Source organism: Miniopterus natalensis, chromosome X (genome assembly GCF_054644295.1).
Source record: "Miniopterus natalensis isolate mMinNat1 chromosome X, mMinNat1.hap1, whole genome shotgun sequence".
Classification (NCBI taxonomy): domain Eukaryota; kingdom Metazoa; phylum Chordata; class Mammalia; order Chiroptera; family Miniopteridae; genus Miniopterus; species Miniopterus natalensis.
In genome coordinates, this window is record NC_142103.1 from 69113046 (window position 1) to 69139275 (window position 26230).

Genomic DNA, 26230 nt, shown 5'->3' on the forward strand with positions numbered 1-26230 from the left:
CTATTATATAGGAAATCCTTGATACTACCAACTTTTTCATCCATATATCCATAATCACTCCTATTACACATACATGGAAAACTCTATTTTGGAGTTAAGTTTGTAGATGCTAGGAGTGTTTGTCCTATATCTGAAATATGTCAAAAGCTCTTTAAAAGATTAATGCATTCTTTGGAAAGGACTAATTACATACCATTAAGGTCCCAGTGGAATTCCCTTGATAACTCTTCCAGTTCTTCCCATCAAGACTATACATGATGATAAACTGAGAGATGTAGAGGCTGGAGAACTTCTGACGGGCACCCTGGGTCATGATGCCGTGAATAATCATTGGTGCCAATAGATCCACCTGTCAATTAAAACACCACTTTATTTTAAATGTATGTACCACCTTTTGAAATTAATTATTGGCTTAAGCATAATCTACATTGATACAGATATGCCCAGTATTACCTTGGATGTGCAGGTGAAGCAGAAACCAATGTTAAATTGTTGCATGTGAAGCTGTGGGGCATACGACAGGAATGAGTAGGAAAAGGTGCTTATTGAGTTTCCAGCCTACTTGATGTAAAACTGGAACACTTTGAAATAATTGAGCCCCCATTTCCTCTACTCACATCCTTTGTACTGCATATATGAACCCACATAACCTAGTGCTTTGCCCATACCTCAGCCTAGCCAAAGCCAATTTCTTCCCCTCTCTTCAGACCGGCCCCCATCCTAACATTTCTATCAGTGCTAAACTGCTACTCCTCTTTCAAGTGTTAGTTCAGAAACTATTTCTGGTTAGCCTTTCCTATCTTCCCCAGACAAATTTAGTGCTGCTGCTTCTATGCTTCCACTCCATTTTGTATAATAACTTCATTATAACAAATTATTGTACCATATTATAAAGGTTTCTTTGCTTATCTACCTTTCAGTCTTGTTAGGCTGAAATTCTTAAGGCAGTGAACCTGTTTGAGTCGCCTAACCTTACTGTGCCTCAACTTTTTTATCTGTAAAAGTGGAGATAATAATGGTGTGTATCTCAAAGGGTTACCAGAAGGATTAAAGAGTTAATACATGTAATGTGCTGAGTTTAGCGCCTGACACATACTAAACAATAAATGTTAGCTTTTATATTCTCTCTATTCCCAGCACCTAACATGGCATCTGGTATAATACTGATGATTAGCAAATTAGCAAAATTCATTTTGGAATGAATGAGTGAAAAATGGCTGAGTGGTAGGGAATGGTTGGTTTTTAAAGAAGAGGTATAGACCATGCAAGCATTAAAAGGGAGTATCAACCACAGGAATTCTGGCATCAGTTACTGTCCTAACAAGCAAGTCAAACTTAACTTCTCACAGACGTCTGGCACACTCAGATTGGACTGATCATGACTCTTTTGCTTAATGATTGTCTCTTTTAGTTGACTGTAAGTTCCATCCATCCATCCATCCATCCATCCATCCATCCATCCATCCATTCAAAAAATATATTTTTTGTACTTGTTAAATGCCAAGCACTGTTCCAGGTACCAGGAATACAGTAGTGAACAAGGAAAAAAGTCCTGCCCTCATGGAACATTTTAGTTGGAGAAACAGACTATCATATATATGTTTTTGTTTATAGCACCAAGTAGTGATAAGTGCAAGAGAAAAATGAAGCAGGGTAACAGGACAGAGAGTAGTAAATTCTTCAGAAGTTACAGCGCTGTCTTTTCCCAAATTAGATGGTATTTCCAACTGAAGACACTTTATTTTTCCTCTTGGTCTTGTGGGAGAAACAACTGAAAGTATCAGGTACAAAAATCATGGCTTTTGAATTGGCTTGACTTTTCTTCATGTAGCACATGAGAGGTCTTTTTTGGACCACTGACTATTGTACCTTCTAATAGTTTTAATAAAACTTTGCCAGTCCCCTTTTCCACTTACATTCTGTAACTGATGAATTCTTGGCAAATTGTCAGTCTTATGTACTTCATCTTGTTGTGCCTCTTCTGCATTACAATTGGAGTATCGGAGCAATTTGGCAATTATAGATTCAAATTTTTTTTTAACCTATGTATTCAGCCAAGTATTTGAGTGTGACAGCAAGACACATCTCTGCGAGGAACTAAGCAAGATGGTAATAAGTCCCCTAGCATACAAATACAAACATTGCAGTTGGACATCTCCATGGAGCTTGCCGACTGCCTGCTGCTGATTGCTTGGTCTCAGGCACTAGATGCCCTTCAAGCCAGCCCAGTGTTCCCGGGCTTTGTGGCCTGGCTGTTGTACACTTGTCAGGCCTCACTAGAACAGATGCCTACCCCGACTCACCTCCTTGTTAGCGCCCCCTCAACTCCAACTTCCTGCTTGCTGGGTCTCTGAAACCTTTTTGTTTGTTTGTTTTTAGTTTTTTAAATTTTTCAATTACAGTTGACATTCAATATTATTTTATATTAGTTTCAGGTGTAAAGCATAGTGGTTAGACATTTATATAATTTATGAAGTGATCTCCCTGATAATTTCAGTACCCACTTGGCCCCATACATAGTTATTACATTTCTTTATTCTATAAAGTTACCAGATCAAGAAAATGTGTATGTGGCCTTCAGTAGACAGATGGCAAAAAATACCTTAAGGACCAGGTGATTTAATGCAAATTGGATGATAACACAATAAGGTAAATTTGTAACTGGTTCAACTTCCATAAGCAAACAGTGATAGTTAATAGATGTTTATCAACCTAAAGGGAGCATTCTAGAAATGGTGTAGTATAATGATTATCAATTAAAGCTCTGGAGTCAACTCTCAGGGTTTGAGTTTGTCTCAGCCACTCATTGGCTGTGTGACTTGGGACAAGTTCTTTCACTTTTCTGTGCTTCTGCTTCTGTGTCTGAAATGAGGATGACAGCGCCTGCTGCACAAGCTCTCGGTGGGGACTTAATAGCTCGCTTTGTCTTAAGCACATAGTAGAGAAGCAAGCCCTGCTACTTCAATATTTTGATCATGACTTTGCTAAAATATAACAAAGTTTAGTGATCAAGCCAGTAAATTATGTGAAACTGGAAAGACTAGGAAATACTTTGGGAGACAGAATCTTGGCAAGCTGGAACAGGGTGTATCACTCACGGTTCTTTGGCATGGAAAAGACACTCTACTAGTCTTATCAGATTGTATCCAGTGAAGGAGATATAATTCCCCAATTGGAAATGAGGATACTATTATAAAAAATAAATACATAGAACAGATGCAAGGCAGCCAAATAGATTAAAGTGTCCACTACATAGGGATATATGTAAGGCTGAATGAAAGTGACAACCACAGAAATACAAGGTGAGAACATGTGGTTTGGCAGCCTCACAAACAAACAAAAATACTTAGGGATTAGTGAGCAGTCTTTTCAAAGTGAGTCATAATTAGAAGTGCCTACAAAACAAACAAAAAAGAGGAACTGATGTGGTTCCTGGCAGCTGATGCGGCATTAACAGATGTACTCTTTGTGTCTGCTCACTGGTAAGCCAGTTTATTTTTCCCGATTCCTATTTATTATTTTAACCTCAGGAAAAATAGAAGAACAGATGCCATCTCGCAAAGAAAAAGTATGTAGGGGAATGTCCTCAGCCAACTAAGAAGAGAAAGAAGAAAGTCAGTACATTATGAGAAGTGGATGGAGCTGTGGGAAGTAGGTGGTAAAATGTGTGTACATTAGTCCCTCTCCAGGCTGTAAGTATCAGATGTGGGAGGCATGTTAGACAGATTGAGAACAAAGCTGGAGGCAGAAAAGTTTTCTCTCTTTTCCTGTTTGGTCTCTAGAAGGAACCTACCCTTGTGGTTAGGCAGAGAGGTTGAGCTGGGCCTTCCAAACTGCTCTCAGCTCTCATGTGGCATGGAAGGGACACAGAAGTTCCCATATGTATGCCCTTGAAGGGGGTCACTATCCTGACTCACCACATGTTGACATGATAATATTTTTGTATATGTTGTGTTAAATAAAATATTAAAATGAATTTCACATGTTTCTTTTATGATGTGGCTACTAGGAAATGTAAAATTACACATATGGTTTGCATTTGTGGTTCGCATTATGCTTCATTGGACAGTGCTGCTCTAGAGAAAATGGGGAAGTGAGAAAATCTGAAAGACTGAGTCATTTAAAAAGAAACCGAGTTGCCCTGGTTGGTGTGGTTCAGTGGTTAGAGCGTCAACCTGCACACCAGAGGGTCTCTGGTTTGATTCCTGGTCAAGGGCATGCACCTGGATTGCGTGTTCGTTCCCCATCCCCGGTCAGGGTACGTGAGAGAGGCAATCAATCGTTGTACATTTCTCACACCGATGTTTCTCTCTCTTTCCCCTCCTCCCCCTCCCTTCCACTCTCTCTAAAAATCAATGGAGAAAATATCCTTCGGTGAGGATGAAAAAAAGAAAAAAAGGAAACTGAGTTAACCTAAGGACAATTTCAGTTCTTGGCTCTAAGTTAGTTTACAAGATTGGACTAACTTCAGTAGGTGCTTTCTACTACACAGTGGTATAGAGTTTGTGAAGCATATGGAATCAGTTCTTTAAAATAAAGAAGACACTTTTTTTGGCCTGTGTGATGGAAGATTGAGCCATTTGTTTTTGTGTTAAAATAAAGACTGGAGGACCATAGGACACCTAGACAGTTGGAAGCATCTAATAATAGAATACAGGATCTTGGGAGGCAGTGAGTTCAATGTTGTAGATAGTATTCAGCTGTTCTAATCCCAGTAGAAAGATGAAAAATATATGAATAGAACACCTCAGTGTGTTCTGTTCCCTAGTTCTTCCCTCATCTGTTACCTGGAGTTTGATGAAAATGTATAAGAGAGATGTATAGTGCTGTGAGCTTGCAAGAGGAATATGTGATGCATTTTCTAACCTTGATCCAGGAAAAGGGATCCTTGGTGCTCCAAGCATTGATTGATCCAGAATAATGAAGTCTGGCCAGCTTTGGTGCCCACTGTCCTTTGCCCAAGAAAGGGGAGAGAGATTAGATTCAGCTGGGTTGGTTCTAGACACTTAGGAATAAAATTACTCTCCTGAGAAAGGTTGATCCTAGCTGTGAAGAAGACAAAGGCATAAAGCACAGTATATCAATTATTAACTACTTAAGTTTTTTTTCTTGCCCTATTGTCCTTTTTATTTTCTAAAATTTAGTAAGTTTGTTGATCGTTAGCACCTCTAATTAGCTGATACCAGAATGTGTTACCAGCACCACCAAATGTTATTATTTCTTTATTACACAATGTATGTTCACTGTGGAAAAATTAGAAAATGAAAAAAAAAAGAATATAAATAAACAGAAAAATAGAAAAAAGTATCCTTCCACTCAGAGAAAAATAATACTATTTTGGTATATAACTCTCAAGCCTCTTTTTCAAAGAAACTTTTTCTCCTGTAAAACAGGGGTTGGCAAACTTTTTTCTGTAATGGGCCAGATAGTAAATAATTTTAGCTTTGCAAATCATCTCATCTCTGTTGTAATTACTCAAGTACTGTTGTAGAGTGAAAGTAGCCATATGATTATAAATGAATGGGTGTGGCTGTGTGCCAATATAATACTTTATTTTTGGATACTGAAGTTTGAATTTCATATAATTTCCACATGCCATAAGATATTATTCTCCTTTTGTATTTTTCCAATAATTTAAAAATAGAAAAATTGTTCTTAGCTTGAAGGCCATACAAAAACGTGGTGGGCTAGATTTGGCCTGTAGGCTGTAGTCAGCCGACCCCTGAACTCTACAGATGCTATTCAAGCTTAACTATCACTGCTCATAGAAAAGCACAGCTTCCTGTTACAGTGAAGAGAATGGACTCAGGGGAACAATATTGGAGGCAGGCAGGGCATTAAAGGAGGCAGTGGCATTACCCAGGTGAGAAGTGATGGTGGCCTGAATTAGGATGCTTACAGTGGGGAATGAAAAGAGATTTGAGAGGCACTTATAGGGTAAAATTAATAGAAGATGGAGATGGACTGGTTTTCTGAACCTATCCAACAAAAGTAAAAAGATATAATCAGTTCAGTCCTTGGAGAGAAAATAATATTTACCATATTGCCCTGAAGCTGTAATCTGAAAATCTCTAATGCGTCCAGAAGCCATTCCCAGTGGAGTCTGACACTCTGAAATCAAATGAGGGAAACATAATAGCTAGAAGTGCAGAAAATTGAGCTTCACAAATGCAAGTCAATGAAAAAGGAAGAATACCAACAAATGCTCATTTTTTTAAGTGTTTACTATGTGCCAAGAATTGTATGAAATATTTTATTGTATAATTTCACTTAATTCACCCCAACAGGTAAGTGCTAAAACTATTCACATTTTTCAGCTGGGGAAATGAGGGTCCATACATACATAGACCAGTGGTTTTCTTACTTGTTTAGGGTTAAATCTCAAGCTCTTCCAAGCAGTATTTGTCAGTTATCTTTAGTAATTGAACCAAAATTAAGTTTCAAAATTTTTTCTTGGAGATCTTGGAGCTTCACAATGTTGTGAAATAAAGAGACATTTTCTTAGCACCAGTTTGTTCAATACAAGATGGGGCAAAAGTAGGTTTACAGTTGTTCATATGGAAAATAATACAATAATTAATAAATAATAATACAAGAATAAACTGTTTCATGTACTCACAACTGTAAAACTACTTTTGCCCCACCCTGTATTTAGAGCTTCAGGTTCAAAGTGTTTAAACCTTCAAATATACCTACCCTCTTCTGAAGACTTATGATTTCTACCAGCAATATTCATTTCAGATTTGATAATGACTGTGAGCTTGTATTTATTTCTTGACAAAGGCAACCATTCTAGGAAGGAGAAAAGTTGTATAGATGTAGGCTGACTAGGCAGGGAACCTCTGCCTACATTGCTACTCACTCCTGTTGTACACTAGAAAAAGAGCGCTCATCCCAGCTTGTAGGTGTTCACCAATAAGGCATTCTATCCGCCAAATTCCAACTTTGGATGGTAGCATTTCCACTGTCTCAGAAACACCTTATAAAAAAGAAAAGGAACAAAAAAATATTTATTCTTTTATTTTATAAAAAATAAAAGGAACAAAAAATGAGCATGAGATATATTGGCTTATGCAGAATATCAACGGAGATCTACCTAAGTCAATTACACCAATATTGGACCTCTGAAACCCAAAGTGCTTGCTATCTGACTCCTACAGCTGGGGGCACTAGAGATTGAGTTCTGACAGTCCCCCACCCTGGGAAATGGGAGAGAGGGCCACAGAATGCTTTGGTGGTAGAGACAGGAGAAAGCTACTGCATTAGGCTTGTACTCTTAGAGTTTTTCATTGACCAGATGCGAGCTCCCTGGGAAAAAAAAGTCAGGGAGATCCTCCCATATCTAGTCCACTAGGGCTGCCTTGAGGGCTAAAGGAACCCCAGAAACAGAAAGCTGGAAGTGAATCCTTAGAGGCTGAGGAATGAGTGACCAACCATCTGGAGTAAAGGTGAAACCATCCAGATCAAGGGGATTTCGTGAGAGAGGGTCCCAAAAGGGAATCTTTGAAGAGTCACCTGAAAGTTCCCTACATGAAGAATCCATTTTAAATATCTGCCAGGTGCACAAAGTGTGAAGCTTGCTTACAACAATGGTGCCAATTGTAAGTAAGTAACCACTGTCCAAACCCTTATCTTGATCCTTTTCATACTGGAGTTCAAAGCAGCAGGCAGCAAGGAGTTGGAGGGAAGCTCAATAAGCATAAGCTAGAGAAACAGAGGACTCAGCTGTGCCTCCCTTTCCCAATGCAGGCTTCCAGCCTGGTACAGGCTCAGATTTGGGGAGGAGAAATTCAAGTTCAATCAAGTTCAGAATTTTTATAAATATCTTAGAGTGGACATTTTAATTTCTGATGAACTATATTTGTGATCTAAAGTGACCATAGGACTGTTCATTATTTAAGATAAGAGTGAGCAGGAAAGTCACTGGTCTTATCAGAAGTTTTACAGAGAAATAGGGCAAGTTTATTCCTACTATTAAAACTGTTTTAAAGAGACAGTGGAGAACTAAAATGAAGTTGTATTTTTATCAACATTGTAAGCAGTGCTTAATCAATATATTGGTATCAGACATAAACAAATCACTCTCTGAATAACTACTGGTGCCATGTGGGATTTGAGATGGGGAAAAAAAAAATCCCTTTTTCCCCCCTAGGAAAGTGCTATGACATTAATTATTCATTTATTCTGTTCTATTTTCTTTACAGCACATTATCTGTATAAGAAATTATCATGTTCATTTGCTAATTTATTTATTATCTCTCTGTAGGGCAAAGTCACTTGAAAAAGTAAGTTACCCCAGAACAGGAAGTTTGTCTGCTTTGTTCACTGATCATATCCCCAGTGCCTAGACCATTTCAAGTAAAGACTCAACAAGTACAGTAGGTAAAAGAAAAAGCACAAAGCAGTTCATACCTGGATAGAGGTTGTAGACTGCCATTTTATACTCCTCTTTTTTCCCTACAGTAAACACATGTCCACTGAAATGAATAGAATGGATGTTTTCATTGCTGCCCATGCTGAGCAGATACCATCGAATCCTTTGATCCTGAGCCATTACTAAACCAGGTAGAGTATCCATCACATAGCCATTGATTGCTGGAGAAGAACACAGAGAAGGCTGTTAAAATCTACTGCAGACATTCCTTTTCCTCCACTCCAGTCAAAAATATTGATTCCTATGAAGATTCTACTCCCATATACATATTCTCAATTCATACAATGTCCAAGCCTCAGGCTCAGGACTGATTTGTCATAGTGCATGCTGCATTTCACAGTGAGTAATATTTGGGTGTGGGATATATTACCATGGAAACGATAATTTTCTTTAAAAGTGGGGTCCTCCATCTGGATATCGCAGGGAGCCTTGCAGTTCCTTTCCATGTTTTCAGTGAAGTACCAGCTCTTGGTCTCATCAAAAATAGTGAAAAACAGAGCAAATTCCTGCACTGTCACTTGTCTCCCATGAACAGCGTTCAGTGTGTTAGTGCGACAGATCAGAAGAGGTCCAATCAAGCCTGAGTGCATATCTTTTTCCTGGGAGGGAAGACATCAATCCTATGAGTATAAGCTCTCCCACCTATGAACCAGAGTGGATTTCTCATCAACTTTTATGCAACTCCAACCTACTCCCCATCTTCCCACAGCACACTTCATCCTCCTCAGTAGATTCCAGAATGCTATTTCTAAAACACAAATATGATGCTACCTCCCCTATTTAAAACTTCCCATTATGTTTAGGATAAATACCAGAATTCTTAGCAGATATTGAAAGAAACATTCCTTTTAAATCAGAAAGTGGCCAGCACAATGTAAGCCCGCTTACCAGATCAACATCAGAAAAATAAGCCCAAGCTTTGCAGTCAAACTCATCTTTAGTAGGTGCCATATGATGTTGCACTTTCCAAAAGTAAATTTTGGTTTCATTAGGCTTGACAAATATTTTTCTAGGTTCTGCTCCTTGCCTCTGATCTTCCTCATATGAAATAAGGCTAGAATAGAAGGAGTAGGGACGAGAGGCCTGGTTTTTGAAAGTTACCTGCAGAGCACAAAAAAAAAAAAAAGAAAGAAAGAAAAAAAAAAGAATGCAAGTGTTCTAGTGTTTACATCCCTAATAATAATGCATATTTTGGTTTTATCCAAGTTTTAATATCCAGAGAAAGTGGTACATAAGATGGATACTGTAACAACCCAGGCCTAAAAATCTGTAGAGGAAACTCTGAGGAATTTTAAAATATCTATATATCTTTATTGATTTCAGAGAGAGGAAAGGAGAGGGAGAGAGAGAGACAGAAACATCAATGATGAGAGAGTCATTGATTGGCTGCTTCCTGCACCCCCCCCCCCAACTGGGGATAGAGCCCACAACCTGGGCATGTACCCTGACAGGGAATCAAACCCCGATCACCTGGATCCTAGGTCGACACTCAACCACTGAGCCATGCCCTGCCAGGCTGAGGAATTTTTGAATTAAAAATTTTAAGGCATGCACTCAAATTTGCAAAGGAGAAAATTCCTAAATACTAAAAAGCAATTCCAAAGTAAAAGAGAAAATATCACCACAGGGGGTTTAAGACACCATAGTCTCAGGACTTGATACTTAAGTTAAGGTTCTTCATGACAAATTACAGAATGAATGCATATAATCTTTTAAAAAGACTGGTTTTCAGATTTGAAAGAAAAAAAAAAAAGATACATGTTTCATAGGACATATGAAAAGTAAAATAAAAATCAAAGCAGAAAAATTTTACTCACAATCCAATAATTTTATATCCTTCTGTATTCTTAATGGAAACCATCAATTGGTATAATGAATGACTATTTTGGGGAAAAAATAAAATTAATTTACCCTTGGCTCCCACAATGCTCCCAAAATAACTTTTAGTCTATAGAAATTACTGATGGATTAAAAAGTTAAATGTTAAGAAATAGAACTGAAAAAAGAAAGTTCAAGAAAGGATAGGTGATTTGGGGGGAAAACAAGATGGCGGCGTAGGTAACAGCTGTACCTGCCGCCTCCCGCAACCACATCAAAATTACAACTAAAATACAGAACCACCATCACTCAGAACCTCCTGAAATCTGGCTGAACAGAAGCCCTACAACCAGGGAACTGAAGAAGCACTGAGACCGGGGTGTCTCCAGCACAGCAGCTCTCTGGATGTAGTTGCAGCTGGTCCTCACAGCTGATTGGCCGGGAGGGGGGGGTGGTCAGTTCCTCCCAGTGATGCCAACAGCAACCAAGGCTCAACTACAACAGGACAGTGCTCACAGCCCACACAGGGGAGCATCTAGAAGGCCCAGCTCAGGTGAATGGGGAGGCTGAGCCACTGGGCCCTACAGGACACCTACTACACAAAGCCACTCTACAAATTCCAGGAGACATAGCAGCTCTACCTAATACATAGAAACAAACACCAGGAAGCAGCCAAAATGTGGAGGCAAAGAAACATGTCACAAAGGAAAGAACAGAAGAAATCTCTAGAAGAGGAACTAAATGAAATAGATCCAAGCAAGCTAATAGATACAGAGTTCAGAATTTTGTTTATAAGGATGTTTAAGCAGACTATTAGGGAAATAACTGAGAAAATAGATAACATAATAAAGTACCAAATTGAAATGAAGGCTACAGGAACTGAAGGCTACCTGGCTTTCCCCTGCCTGGGGAAAGAAATAGACTTACAAGTCCAGGAAGCACAGAGGGTCCCAAACAGGAGGAACCCAAAGAGGCTCACAGCAAGACACTTCATAATTAAAATGCCTAAGGTTAAAGACAAAGAGAGAATCTTAAAAGCAGCAAGAGAAAAGCACTTAGTTACCTACAAGGGAGCACCCATATGGCTGTCAGCTGATTTCTCAACAGAAACCTTGCAGGCCAGAAGGGAGTGGCAAGAAATATTCAAAGTGATGAAAAACATGGAACTACAACTAAGATTGCTCTACCCAGCAAAGCTATCATTCAGAATTGAAGGTCAGATAAAAAGCTTCACAGATAAGAAAAAGCTAAAGGAGTTCATCACCACCAGACCAGCACTACAGGAAATGTTGAAGGGTCTTCTTTAAGAAGAAGCTAATGAACAAAAAACCTGAAGAACTAAATAGATCCAGAGACATTGATGCAGGCAACAGACGATCATATTTCAGAGGAAAGAGGGAAGGGGGGATGGAGGGTGGGAAGAAATTAAGCAAAGAAGTTATATGCATATATGCATAACCCATGGACACAGTCAATAAGGGGGTGAAAGCTTGGGGAGGGGGTGGGAGTGAAGTGGAAGGGGTCAGTTGGGGGGGGAAATGGGGCACCTTTATTCTCAACAATAAAGATAAATTAAAAAAATAATAATAATAAAAAAAGAAAGTATAGGTGATTTTAAGAAAAAAATCTCTGTATAAGGTAGGATTTTTATAAACATGAAAGCTATGAAAGTGGCATAAAGGAAAGATTTATAGGTTACTTCCTAAAATATAAAACCTGCTTTAATTTAAAAAGCATTATATGTAAAATTAAGAGACAACAAACTTGGAAAAATACTATTCACTAAAATGATCAATGATCATTAATAAATCAATGATCTATAATATATGAAGTAATACAAATTAATAAGAAAAGCACTCTCTCCAAAAATGTCAAATGTGTAAAGTACATTAACAGATAATCCATTACAGAAAGTCTTAAAATGTTCGTGTACATTTCACTTTTAGAATTTTATCGTAGGAAAAGTTGTGATTGCAGCATTATTAAAATAGTGTAAAAAACTTATCTAAAAGGTTATTGAAAATAAATCATAAATTCATGCAATAGATTACTATGCCATCACTTTAAAAGGATACTTAGGAAGTGTTTTTAAATAACATAAGAAATGTTTATGACACAATATTTAGTCAAAATAGAAGTAGAATTATACATTGTATAATTTTGAATACCTAAATAGAAGAATACATAGGAAAAAGATAAGAACATACATCAAAAGGATAATTATGAGATTATTTTTCAACTTTATTTTCTATATTATAAAATTTTCAAAAGTGAATACATTATTTTTATAATCAGAGATGAAAATATACAGGATTAATTTTCTTGCGATTCCATTGTCCTCAACTCACCATGATATTGTCTTCAACTTCTGCTCTTATATATGGCCCCAGGAGTCCCAAGTGTTCATTTAGTTCTCCACGGTATAGGGGCTGAGTAAAGGAGCCATCAGTAAATTCTTGGAAAACCACCTTCTTGAACTGAGGGATACCTCCACTCTGAGCCCTGAAGAAAAAAGCAATATCCTCATGGGCCAGGTGTGTAGAAACACCTCACATTTTTGCCTTCTCTGTATTTGAGATACATTTAGTAGTATTGATTATGAATTGCAAGTATAATGGGGAAGGGAAGGGAGAAAGAGATTAAAGATAACTTTTATGTTTCTGATTTGGGCAAATGGTAGAAGGTGATGCAATTCACTGAGATGAAGAACCCTAGAGGAGGAGCAGGTTGAGGTTTACAGTTTTGGACACACAGAATATCTATATGTATTAAATTGTCAAATACACAAAGATTAGGAGTTCACAAAAGAGGTCTAGATAAAGAGCATCCATATTTAGATGATATCTAAATCATGTGAGTGATTTACCAAAGCCAATAGTCAATTTTGTTATGTCCTTATCTTACTCAACATCTAAGAAACATTTTCATAGTTATCTACTCCATACCTTTTGACATGCTCTCTCCAGGCTTCACTAGCATGTAAGTTCAATGAAAGCAGGGGTTTTTCTCTGTTTTGTTCACTGCTATATTCCCAGCAGCTAGAACAAGTACCTGGCATATGGTAGGTGCTCAAAAACTTTGTTGAATGTTGAATGGATGTAGGGTTTATAAACACATTCTAAATGTAAGAGAACTCCAGGGTTCAGTCTTTGGACCTCTTTTCTTCACTTAAAAAATCTGTTAAACTTGTGAACTAAAACTGCACAACAAAGTGCATAAAACAAGTACTTTTGGTACAAAAATGCAACCATCATCCAGATTAAGAACATTGCCAGCAACCCAGAAGACTCACTGTATGTACCTTTCCAATCACATCCTCTTCCTCCCCACTAAAGGTACCACCATTCCGATGTTTGTGGTAATTCTTTCTTTGCTTTTCTTCATAATCATGCTATTTATATATACATCTCTAGAGAACACAGTTTAGTTTTGCCTGTTTTGAAGTATGTAAATGGAACCATATTGTATATTCTTTGGTTTCTGGCTTCTTTCACTCAGCATTATGGTTGTGAGATTCATCTACCTTGTGTGTAGCTATAGTTTGTTCATTCCCATTGCTGTATAGTATTCTCTTGTGTGAATATACCACAGTCATGGACATTCGAATTTTTTCTCATTTTTGGTGCATACACAAAGTTCTGCTATGAACCTTCTTGTAAATGTCTTTTGGTGAACATATATATGCATTTCTGTTGGGCGCATATCTAGGAGTGGAATTGCTGAATATGTATATGTTCAGCTTTGTTAGATACCACCACACTGTTTTCCAAAGCTTCTGTACTATTCTCCCTTTTCATCAGCAATATATGAGAGTTCCATTTGATCCAAATCTTCACAGACACTTTGTATAGACTTTGTTTTTACATTTTGGCCATTCTAGCAGTTGCACAGCAGCATGCTTGTTGTTTTATTTTGCATTTCTCTGATTAATAATGAAGTTGAGATAATAACTCCTTAAGAGCAGAGGCCAGTGGATTTCCTCTTTTGTGGAATGCCTATCCAAGATTGGTTTGTTTGTTTGGGCGTGTGTTTTTTTGTTGTTGTTGTCAATTTTTCTATTGGACAATTTGCTTTTTTCTTATTGATTCAAAGGAGAACTGCAAATAGTCTTGATATGAGTCCTTCATTGGTTATTTGTGCTGCAAACATCTCCTATTCTGTGACTAATCTTTTAATTCTATTTTTCTTATTTCTTGATGAGCATAAATTAATAATTTTAATGTTGTGAAATTTATCAAAAGTCCTTCATGGTTACTGTTTTTTGTATCTTGATGCCAATTCTCTTTTTTTCCCAACTCTGAGGTTATTAATATAACTCACTTATTTTTTCCATCTAAGAGATTTATGGCTTTTTATGTTCACGTTTAGACTTGTAACCCAATGTGAGTGGATTTTTGTGTATGATGTGAGTTAGGCACCCAATTTAATGTTTTTCCATGTGGGTATCAAAATTTCCTGACACCTTTTATTGAAAACTGCTATTCTATGACATCTTTGTCATAAAAGTTGGTCTATACATGTGTGAGTTTAGTTTCGGATTTTCTATTCTTTTTTATTGACCTCTTTCTTTACCCTAAAGCCAAAGTATCACATTGTTTTAACTACCATGGCTTTAAAATAAGTTTCAGCATGTTATACAGTAATTCCTCCCACTTTGTTCTTCATTTTCAAGAGGGTCTTGGCTATTCTTGGCCCTTTGCATTTTAAAATCAGCTTTTTGAGTTCTACAAAACAAAGGACTTGTTGAGATTTTCATTTTAGTTATATGGAATCTATAGATCAGTTTGGGGATAATTTACATTTTCACAATATTGTGTTTTCCAGTTCTTGTACATTTATTTAAATTGTCCTTAGCCCGGCCAGGCATGGCTCAGCGGTTGAGCGTCGACCTAGGGTCCAGGAGATCAGGGTTTGATTCCCGGTCAGGGCACATGCCCGGGCTGTGGGCTCGATCAATGACTCTCTCATCATTGATGTCTCTCTCTCTCTCTCTCCCTTTCCTTTTCTCTCTCTGAAATCAATAAAGATATATTTTTTTAAAAAAAGTTTCCCATTAAATTTCCAGTTTTTTTCCATAGAAGTCTTGAAAAAAGTTGGTCATAATTATTTCTAGGTATTTATGACTATTTTATTCCATTGTAAATGGCATATGCTGTTAATTTTATTTTCTACCTGTCTATTGCTATTATATAGATATATAATTATCTTTTGTATATTGAATTTGAATTCCACAAACCCGCTAGCCTTCTTAGTTAATTCTAATAATTTATTTGTAGATATTTTAAAAAATATTTTATGTACACAATTCATATAATCTATAATCAAGGGCTGTTTTGTTTACCCCTTTCCAACATTTATACTTTTTATATCTTTTTATTGCTTTAGTATGTTGGTAGCACCCCCAGTACAGTACTGAATAGAAGTGATGATAATAAAGGGTTCCTAATCTCCAAAGGGAAACTTTCAATGGGTCAGCATTAAATGTGATGCTTGGTGTAGATTTTTGTAGATACCGTTTCTCAGGATAAGGGAATTCCTTTCTATTATAATTTGCTAAAAGTTTTAAAAATCATGTGTGGATGCTAAATTTTAAGCGAACACTCTTTTCATAAAATGAGAGGGTTATATGTTTTTTCTACTTCATCTTGCTAATGTGACAAATTACAATGATTTTTTAAAATGTTAAACCAATCTTGTAATTCAGAGATTACATTGACATAGTTATCTATCCTTGTATCAGTATCACACTTTATTAAATAATGTAGCTTTACAATAACTCCTGATATTTGGCACTGTCATTCTTTCCCCTTCAAGATTTCTCTCTATGCACTGCTTTTGATACATATCACAAGTTTTAATATGTCATATTTATACTTTAATTTGGTTAAAAATATTTCTTCTTTGACAAGCACATTGTTTAGAAGTGTGTTAATTTCCAATGAACCTTCTAATTGATTTAATGTTTAATTTATTAGAGAACATATTTTATATGTTTTATATTTTCAATCACTACAATGTCTTGTTTTGTAGCACAGCATATGGTCTACTTTATTAAATGTTCCATGTGAACTTGAAAAAATGTTAAACCTGGAGTTGCTGGGTGTGCTCCATTAATCATACTTAAATCTTCTACATCCTTATTGATATTTGGGTGTTCTTTAAATCAGTTATCTCTAAATATGATTTTGAATTTCTCTATTTCTTTATTTAATTCTGTCAAGTTTTGCTTTATGTATTTTGAAGCTATATTAAATTAATACAAATTTTAGAATGTTATATCTGCTTATTGAATTGACTTTTTAAATTATTATAACAGTTCCATTTTATCTATAGAAACCTCTTGCTTTAAAGTTTACTTTTAACCTGAGTCTTTATATTTTAAGTGTGTCTATTATAGACAATATATGGTTTTGGTTTGTGGTTACCATGAGGTTCATACTTATCCATCTATGTCTATAGCAGTCTATTTTAAGCTGATAGTCATTTAAGTTCAAATGCATTCGAAAAGCTCTACATTTTTACTCCTCCCTCCATGCTTTATGTTGTTGATGCCATCTTTTCTTTCTTTTTGTTTTGTGCATTCTATGACTATTTATTGTAGTTATAGTTAATTTTTCTACTTTTATCTTTTAACCTTCATATTGGCTTTTTAAGTGGTTGATTTGCTGTGTTTATTATATATTTGCCTTTAAGAGTGAGGCTTTTTTCTTTCCTGTATTTTCTTACCTTAAGACTATTAAGGAAACTAGTGAGATCCTCAATGACATAATAAAGAACCAGTCAGAAAGGAAGGCTATACTAACTGAAAGGAAGAATAATTTACAGGGAATCAACAGTAGAGTAGAGGATGCCGAGAAGCAAATCAGCAATTTACAATATGAGGAAGCAAAAAACACCCAACCAGAGGAGCAAAAAGAAAAAATAATCCAGAAATATGAAGATAGTGTAAGGAGTCTCTGGGACAACCTCAAGTGGCCCAACATTAGCATTATGGGGAACAAGAAGAGAAGAAAGAGAGCAAGAAATTGAAAACCTATTTGAAAAAATAATGACAGAAAAATTCCTCTACCTGGTGAAAGAAATAGACTTACAAGTCCAGGAAACACAGAGAGTCCCAAACAAGAGGAACCCAAAGAGATCCACACCAAAACACATCATAATTAAAATGTCAAAGGATAAAGACAAAGAGAGAATTTTAAAAGCAGCAAGAGAAAAGCAGTTAGTTACCTACAAGGGAGTACCCATATGACTGTCAGCTGATTTCTCAACAAAAACTTTGCAGGCAAGAAGGGAGTGGCAAGAAATACTCAAAGTGATGAAAATCAAGAATCTACAACCAAGATTACTCTACCCAGCAAAGCTATCATTTAGAACTGAAGGTCAGATAAAGAGCTTCACAGATAAGAAAAAGCTAAAGGAGTTCATCACCACCAATCCAGTACTACATGAAACGTTGAAGGGTCTTCTTTAAGAAGAAGCTAATGAACAAAAGAAACTGATGAACAATAGACCCAGAGACATTGAAGCATGCAACAGATGGTTGTACCTCAGAGGGAAGAGGGATGGGAGGTGGGGGGTGGGAAGAGATTAATCAAAGAAGTTATATGCATATATGCATAACCCATGGACACAGACAATAATGTGGTGTATGCCTGGGGACAGGGTGGGAGCAAGGTGGAGGGGGTCAATGGGGGAAAAAATGGGACACCTCTAATACTTTCAACAATAAAGATAAATAAAGTAAATAAATAAATGAACAAAGAAGCAGAACAGAAACAGACTCATGCATACAGAGAATATTTTGATGGTTGCCAGATGGGAGGGAGGTGGGGGGATGGGTGAAAAGGTGAAGGGATTTAGAAGTACAAATTAGTAGTTATAGTGTAGACATGGGGGTGTAAATAGGGAATATAGGGAATATAGTCAATAATATTCTAATAACTATATATGGTGTCAGATGGGTATGAGATTTTTCAGGATGATCACTTAATAAGTTTTATAATGTCTAATCACTGGGGTGTCCACCTGAAACTAATATAATATTGTATGTCAACTGTAATTGAAAAAAATAAAAAATAATGATAAAAAAGAGGCTATTACAATAATTTGAGTGAGAGTTGATTATGGTTTAGACTAGATAGTAGCCACTGAGATAGAGAGAATTGGATTTTGTGTGTGCTTGTTTGTGTGTGTTTATAGAATTGATTTATTTTAAGTAGATTTTTATTATTATAGAAGCAGTGCACATGAACTGTAGAAAATTTGAAAATATAGACACATATCTTTAAAATTGAAAACATTACTTTTAATCTAGAGTGACATTTTATTATGTCTTCTCTTGTTTTGTAATCTGTTTTTTTTTTTTTTTATTAGTCAACAATCTCTAACTTTCCATTTCAGTACATTTTCATTTTATCCATTACTCAGTCCATAATATAATTTTGGTTATTTTTTGAAGTTTTATAACTAACAGGATTCTTTGATGGACTTGATGTGGTTGTGAGAGAAAAAGAATAATTAAGAATAACTTAATTATTCTCCATGGCCATTGCCATGAAGAAGTCTGGTCTAACAGGTATTAGGAAGGGGCAGAAATTAAGAGTCTAATTTTGTATATTTTAAGCTTGTGACTTGTTATTTGAATCTCAAGTTCAAGAGAGAGATCTGATGTGGAGATATACAACTGGAAATTGTCATATAGATAGGTCCTAAAACCATAAATGTAGATAGATCATCACAAGAGTGAGTGCAAACAAAAAAAAAAAAGAAGAGTTTTGAGAGCTAATATCCTGAGCATTCTAACATTTAAAGGTTAGGGAAGTGAAAGACTGGCAAAGTTGACAGGGAAGGATTGGTAGTGAATTTAGTAGAAAAATTAAAGTGACGTCAGAGAGACCAAGTGAGAACATGTATAAAGGATGGAATAATCAGCTACCAAATACTACTGAGAGTACAACTAAGATGAGAACTTAGAATTAGTAAGGATCAATAGTGACCTTGAAAATGTAGTTTTTATAGAATAATGGTGATAAAAGGCTCTTTGGAGTGGTTTAAAGAAAGAATAAGAAAAAGAAGCAAAGAAAGTAAGTAGGGGAAATTATTTTTAAATGTTTCCTCAAAAGACAAGGGGAGAAATTATACAGCATGATTGGTACTGATAAGACTAACTCAGTGGAGAAAGAGAAATTGATGATGTAAAAAAGAAAAGGGGAATTGCTGAAGCAACAGTTTTTATGAGGGGAGAAAAGATGGGATAAGTGCAAAATTGGAGAACTTGGTCTTAGGAACACAGACAGTCCATTTATTGTCATAAGCATGAAGACAGTATATGGGTACAGATGTCGATAAATATGGTATTGGAAGTCTGTGGAGGTTCATTGCACAGCATAAGCTAAGAGTGATAAGGGTCGTTTGAGAATGAGCAAAAGGTATTGGAGATTTAAGGAAAAAGCAGAAAACATAAGTTAGGGGTCCAGGAGAATGGGAAGTCAGTGAACTAGGGAAATATTCTATGGTTGCTGTGCAGCAATAAGGGCACACCTGAAGTAGAAAGCAAGGTCGGAAAGTGACAATGAGTAATGAAGAGGGCACCTGTATTACCTGACCACTGCTCATCTCTACCACCTCATCTCCCACAACTTGCCTCACCCCCCACTAGTTCTTCACTGTACTCTAGTCATGCTAGTCCTTTTCATTTCTCAAACATGCCAAATATGTTCCATTCTCAGGGCCTCCGCACTTCATGTTCCCTTTGCCTGGAAATATCTTCTCTCAGAGCTGTCAGCTGGTCTCTTATCATTTAGGTCTCAAGTCCACAAAGGATTTATCTGACCACCACATCCAAAGTAACACCGCAGTGTTACTCTACCATACTATTCAATTCTCTCTTCTGAATATCATCATCAAGACACCCCCCCCATTTATTTTTCTACTAATTTATTATCTCTTGCTTTCCCCATTAGAATGCAAGCTCCTACTTTGCTGCACTTGTACCTACAAAATTGTCTGGCATATAGTAGGTGCTCAATAAATATTTGTTGACTGATTGACTCTTCTTATATTTATCTTCCAAATTTCTCTGTGCTTTCTTTCCCCTGCCCTACCTCCTTCTGCTCCCCTGACTTTGCCCTCTGTATCCTCAGTACCATGGAAAACAAGCTTTCCTACATCCTCAACCTTTTTGCCACACAAGTCACTTTTTCCTCCTGCCTCTTTAGGGCTCTCTCATGATATTGTCTTCTACTGCAGCTCATAAGGCTGATAGGTAAATCTGACTTTCTTCCTACTCTCCATTGCTGCTTATTGACTCTGACTCTTCTACCCTTTCATAAGCCCCTCTTCTACTCCTCTTTCCCACCAGAGTAAGAGTTTTATGCCATCTGGATTTACCATCTTCTAACTTTCAATGTTGGTATCATCATCTAACCTCCCATTTACTCCTCAGCTTCATCTAGACTTTGCCATCTGGCTCTCAGCATTCTTCTATAAAGCAATCTTTGGAGTCTCACTGCTGCCGATTGGCTGTGCCTTTCCTATTGTTTCAGCAACTGGTAAAGTCAAAGGTCACAGTAGCAGGACAGAGGAATAATCAATGTGCCCATACCTGTTTCTTAGTGCATGGGGGAATTTACTCATTCCATAATCCCAGAGCCGCTCCACTGCAGCAATGAAATAGTGTCGTGTTCTCTTTTGAAAGCTGCGAGGGCCCTGATTTTCATGGTCACCATATATGTCAAAATCTTCTCTCTTCATTCCAGTTGAGAAGGTATCATCATAGTCAATTTTGTCTTCCTCTGGTTGAAGAGTAGTGGGAGTTATTTCCCTTTGATGGCGTTTCAAGATTGGTGAATTTTGAAAGTACAACCTTCCAGTCCCTCCTTGCTTTGCCCAAGTGGTTTCTCTTTGGGGCTTATCTTGTCTTTCATTTATTGCTGCTATTGAATGATAGTTTTCATAAGGGCCTAGTGGTGAAATGGTGTCTTTTGGCTTAAAAGCTATGTTTTTTTGTGACTTCTCTTGGTTTGTCCACTCTTCTCTTGGTGTCTGGGTAGCACATTGATTATCCCAAGCAAGGAGACCTAGCAGCTTGGAGGGAATCTTTTCAGGGCTTTTGGTTGCCCGTTTCAGAAAGGGCACTGTTCCAGGTCTATTTACTTTATTCAGTTTATAAGTGTCCTGTGTTTTCTGAAGGAACATCTCTTCTGTCAGATCCAGGTGGTGAGGTGAATCATTGCTGGTTTTTGTAGGCAAAGAGTGTACCTGATGAATATGAACTTTAGGAAGTAATTCAACTTTGCCAGATACTTCAGACAAGCTTGGTTTTAAAACAGTGTTCTCAAGGTTCTTGTACATGAGTGAGTTGGTGGCACTTTCCCCCAGGGAGCTAACCTTTTCTTGACCTCTAATCATTTCCAAGATTAGGAAGGCTAAAGAAATATTTCTTTTGGCTCCTTGTAAGAAATGACTGCTTTCTGGGACTCCAGAACTCCTCTTCCTAAACGTATAACTATAAGATGATGCTAGAAGAGGAGAAGAGTTGTCCTGGGGTGGGATCTTGGTCATATCTGTAGGTCTAATTGATGGAAATGCTGATAGCTTTGCAATGGGTAATGCAGAGCCATCTGTTTGAATGATGCCATGACTTTTCATAGAAAAATCTGATAAGAGAGACTGAGTAATGGCCCTTTTCTCCTTCTCATGGTACTCTATCTGTGTGAGGGTGCCTTGGGTCAAATATTTCATGTTTTTGGACCACTGGGTTGAGGTGCCATTCAAAATTACCCCCTCTTCAAGCTCTTCTTTTGGGAGTCTAAATTGTTTTAAATTCCGCTTACCACGTTGAGCAATAACATTCTGCTGATTTGGATTAGGAGATACCCTTGTGGTGTTTGGATACTTCTCTAACACTTGTTTTGTTTGATTTCCCAAGCGTTCCATGTTTGCTTCCTCCCTTATTTTTGAGAAATGGGCCATATGAATCCCTGCTCTATTTGCTGAATAGTTTAATGACCTGGTGTCTTGAAGTATTGGAGTATATGTCCCCGCATTTAAACTGTCTACATTTTGCTCAGTGCTTAGTAAGAAAAGGTTCTTCAGGAAATTCTTAGTGCCATTCACTGTATACACATGAGGCAAAACTACATTCTCTTGGATTAATTTCTCCTTCCTTTCTATCTCTTCCTGGGATTTTTTTTCTTGATTGTGTGTATCATTGTTTTGGATATTAGTCAAATTAATAAGAAATGTGCTCTTACTGTTTGGAGAAATCATCTCTTTGAGTCCCAGGTCCTTTGTAAATCCATCCTCTTCTACTACTACTTTTTTATTCTCTGACAAGAAATTCTGATCTTTCACAGATTTTTCTGATCCTAAAGGTGTCAACTGCTTTGGACCAGGCCTTTGCCCAGAGCTTAGGGAGTTATTGCCATGGGTCCTTTTTATCCAATTTGCTGAATCTGGCAAGAACAGCATCTTGAAGAGTGATATATCTGGATTTTCTGCACTTACTGGAACAGGGCCCTCTTTTCTTTGGTGGACCATTTCCATAATGTTTGATGAAGTTGTTTTATTTGACACATAATTTAGCCCCAAAACTGTAGTATTTTTGTCCATAAGAGTTTTATCATGAATCAAAGAAGTCACTTCTTGAACATCAGCATTACTATTTATTGTAATATCTTGCCAGACTGGTGAACTGTTCTCAATTAAAAATGTTGGGCCATCAATGTGAGTCTTTGTATTCATCACTGAGTAAACTGGTGTCTTATTTGTCTTTACTAAAGAGACATTAACTTTGAATAAAGAGTTACCTTTAGTCAATGAAGCAGGTTCATGAACTCTTTCCTCTTTAAATAACCTATCTCTCTCCATTGATAATATATTTTCTTCCAGTGAACTTTCTTGACTATTAATTAAAGCTGCTTCTAACAATTTGGAATCATTATCTCCCTCACTCAAGCCCAAAGGTACACCAGACCCAATAAGGTAAGATGCATTTTTGTCAAATACAATGGTGTCTAATTGACTACTAAAGTGAACTGGCATATTTGGTGGTCCTAAAGAACCTGCCTTTTTAGCACCTGCTGCCAACTCTTCTGTTGGAATTGTTGGTGAAGTCTTTAGATTGTTTGACAAACTAGAAATTGTTAAATCAAGTTTCTTCAACTCTACTTCTGTTGTTGACTCCAAATTCTCATTTAATCTTAATTGTAGTTCTGGCTCAGGAGTAAATACTCTGTCCCTACTGTTATGGAGCCCTGGTCTGAGATGTGTCACTTCAGATGGGCCTTTGTTTCTTTCTATTGCTCCAGGTAAATGATCATCAGCCTCATATGTGGCTTCTTGGAGATCAGATAAGGATAATCCATGTGGAGTAGGATTCTGTCCCAAGAGCATCAACAAATCACTAGAGGAAACACTTTGTACTTTAAGTAGTGGCATTCTCTCTCCAGACCAAGGATCGATCTTCTTCATATCATTTTCTGGAGTTGAAATGACTTCAAATTGCTTTTGCCTAATGCTGGGGTGCCTTGAATTTTGGGAGAAGCTTCTGGGTTGAATGGCATCATTTTCATTCAGCAAGGAAGATGGAATATCTTCATATGTGTCTTCATAATAATCGTCAGTGTTTCTATTGTTACAACTAGAAACCTTCAGTAAGGCTGTCATGCCTCTGTTCCGAAAGTCTGAATTGTGGCACCCGAGAACCCACATACCTGGAGATAAGGAAGAATAAGACTCTGATTACTCATAACCCAGGTACCAAGCTAGTTTTGTGTTAGAGGGTATATCCTATTCCCAGATAAATGAAAAAATACTAGTTGATATCATTACATTACAGGTAATTGGGTTAAATCCATGACATATATAACAATAGTAGCAATGTTAGCAAAAGTAGATTTTGCATTGCTGCTGTTGTGGTATATCTGTTTGTGACCATAAGAAAGGGCTGTGATTAAAAGTGAATAGATGGAATAAAAATGGAGAAATGTAATTAACATACACAATAGTGGAGAGTCTTAATAGTCACATAGAACTCTGATGATGGCAATGACTTAACTCAGGAAAGTTTATATAAGTTAACTGTTATTGGTATATAACCTAGTGGCACAGATTCTAGAGTCAGATTGCAGGTTCAAATCCTAGCCCTACCATTTACCAGCTGTGTGGCTTTCAGCAAGTCAATTGAGCTCTCTGAGTTCCAGTTTTCTTATTTATAAATGAGGCTAATAGTATCTAGCCCATCATATAATGTGTTCTAATCATACAACAATGCTCAGCATCCATGGCATCACCAATTTGCAGAATAAGTGAACACAAAAGAGCAGGACTTAGGTTTAGAATACACATACAAATCCTACCACAATGTTAGCAATATTAATTTCTACTGTGGACAGGATTATCCAAGTGAAGGAATTTCATGATAGTAAAGTAGATGCATAAGCATAAGTGAAAAAAAAGTACACCTTTACCAAGCTATCTGTCAGGTACCTAAGAAGTCTCATCATCTGACACAATAGCTGAAAGTAAAATCTTAACTTAATCCAGCTTTCCCTCAAAGGGAAAAATTCCCCCAAAGTATATTTCCACAGAGCCCTGTGAAACTATGGAACTCCATGGAAAAGATTTCTATGGTCAAATACATTTTGGAATTAATGCACACTGCACTCTATGTGCAGCCAGATAATCAACCAAATGTGAAGTGATGATAAAGGCATTTTTTAATATACAAAGATTCAGCAAATCTACCTTTAATGCAACCATCCTCAGGAAGAGATTAGAGAATGTTTTTCTACCAAAATAAATGGTATATTAAAAAATAGGAAGACATGAGATCCAGGAACCAGGGACTTATCCTGAGGGAGGATGAGGAAAAGTCCCAAGTTGATAACTTAGCCTCAGACCTAAAGAGAACCAGGCCACACTGGAGTAGGAGGATGCACAGGTCTAGAAGGTCAGTATCTAAGCAAGAAAGAATATGTTATGCTATGGAACTATTTTTAAAAAGAGGATATATAAAGGAAAAACATTACAAGAACAGGAAAACGATTAGAAATGTCAGTTAAGCAAGTTATAAAAATTAAAAAAATTTAATCCTACTTGGTTCCACAGTGAACATTTACATAGTTCACTGTGTTTTCACTAAAAATAGGGATATAAATAAATAATAAGTTTGGGTATTGAGAGCCCAATTTAATGATATTTAAAGAATATTTTTGACTGTATAAAACCAGGTTGGGTCAGAATAGACAAGGATTGGAACTGAAATGAGTAATTTAAATAAGGTTTTTGACTCTTAAAATTTCACTGTTATAACTTAGACAAAACAAATACCTTCCTTTTTCTGAGATGGACATTAATTGGGTGGGAAAAGGGGAAATGAAATTCCATAAACAGGTCTGGAATGACATATACCAAACTCAGAAAGGCTTGGAATTGGAAATAGTGATCAAGAGGGACTTTAGTTGCATCTTTATTGGCTGAAATTTTGTGATGAGAACATCTTTTTTATTACATGTATGAATAAAAATCATCACCAAAATCAAGTTAATAAACATATCCACCACCAACAAAAAGTAAATTTAAAACATTATAATTAATTAATAAATCTCAATCCAAGAGCTTAAAGAGTTGATTTTTTTGATGAAAAGCTCAATAAAATAAATACCCAAATAAAAGTAAAAAATTACATATATACAAAAATTGAAATAAAAAAGGAGATATAGCCAAAGATGCAAAAAAAAACAACAAAAACCAAGAATTATAATTACCTTGAGGATAATTCAGCTGTCATTCTCCTCCTCCAACTTCTGACACAGACATAAAATGCCTGGTCAAGTTTCAAACTTGGTGAGCACTACAAATATATGCATCAGTCCCCTGCCTCATTAATATAACCAGGGATTTCAGTAAACTAATTTTGCAAGCTGTTATCAATCCTGGAACTTTTTCCTATCAAAGCAACCCATAGAGATAGAG

The 26230-nt window shown here is 36.7% G+C and overlaps 1 protein-coding gene across 3 annotated transcripts in view; it reads right to left on the bottom strand.

The window, feature by feature from the left end:
- Positions 1-26230, bottom strand: part of F8 (coagulation factor VIII) — a 156844-nt gene that overhangs the window by 37749 nt on the left and 92865 nt on the right. Inside the window, exons 14-23 of one of the 3 annotated variants that reach the window (XM_087813524.1) lie at positions 21895-23967; positions 20856-21840; positions 12601-12754; positions 9323-9535; positions 8805-9033; positions 8413-8595; positions 6863-6979; positions 6040-6111; positions 4867-4952; positions 194-349 (exon numbers count right to left, since the gene is read on the bottom strand). In XM_087813524.1, the coding sequence (XP_087669650.1) occupies positions 194-349; positions 4867-4952; positions 6040-6111; positions 6863-6979; positions 8413-8595; positions 8805-9033; positions 9323-9535; positions 12601-12754; positions 20856-21840; positions 21895-23967 (4268 nt within the window). Of the gene's footprint in view, positions 1-193; positions 350-4866; positions 4953-6039; positions 6112-6862; positions 6980-8412; positions 8596-8804; positions 9034-9322; positions 9536-12600; positions 12755-20855; positions 23968-26230 lie in introns of all 3 variants that reach the window. The other 2 variants (XM_016216918.2, XM_016216917.2) reach the window with 2 other exon arrangements.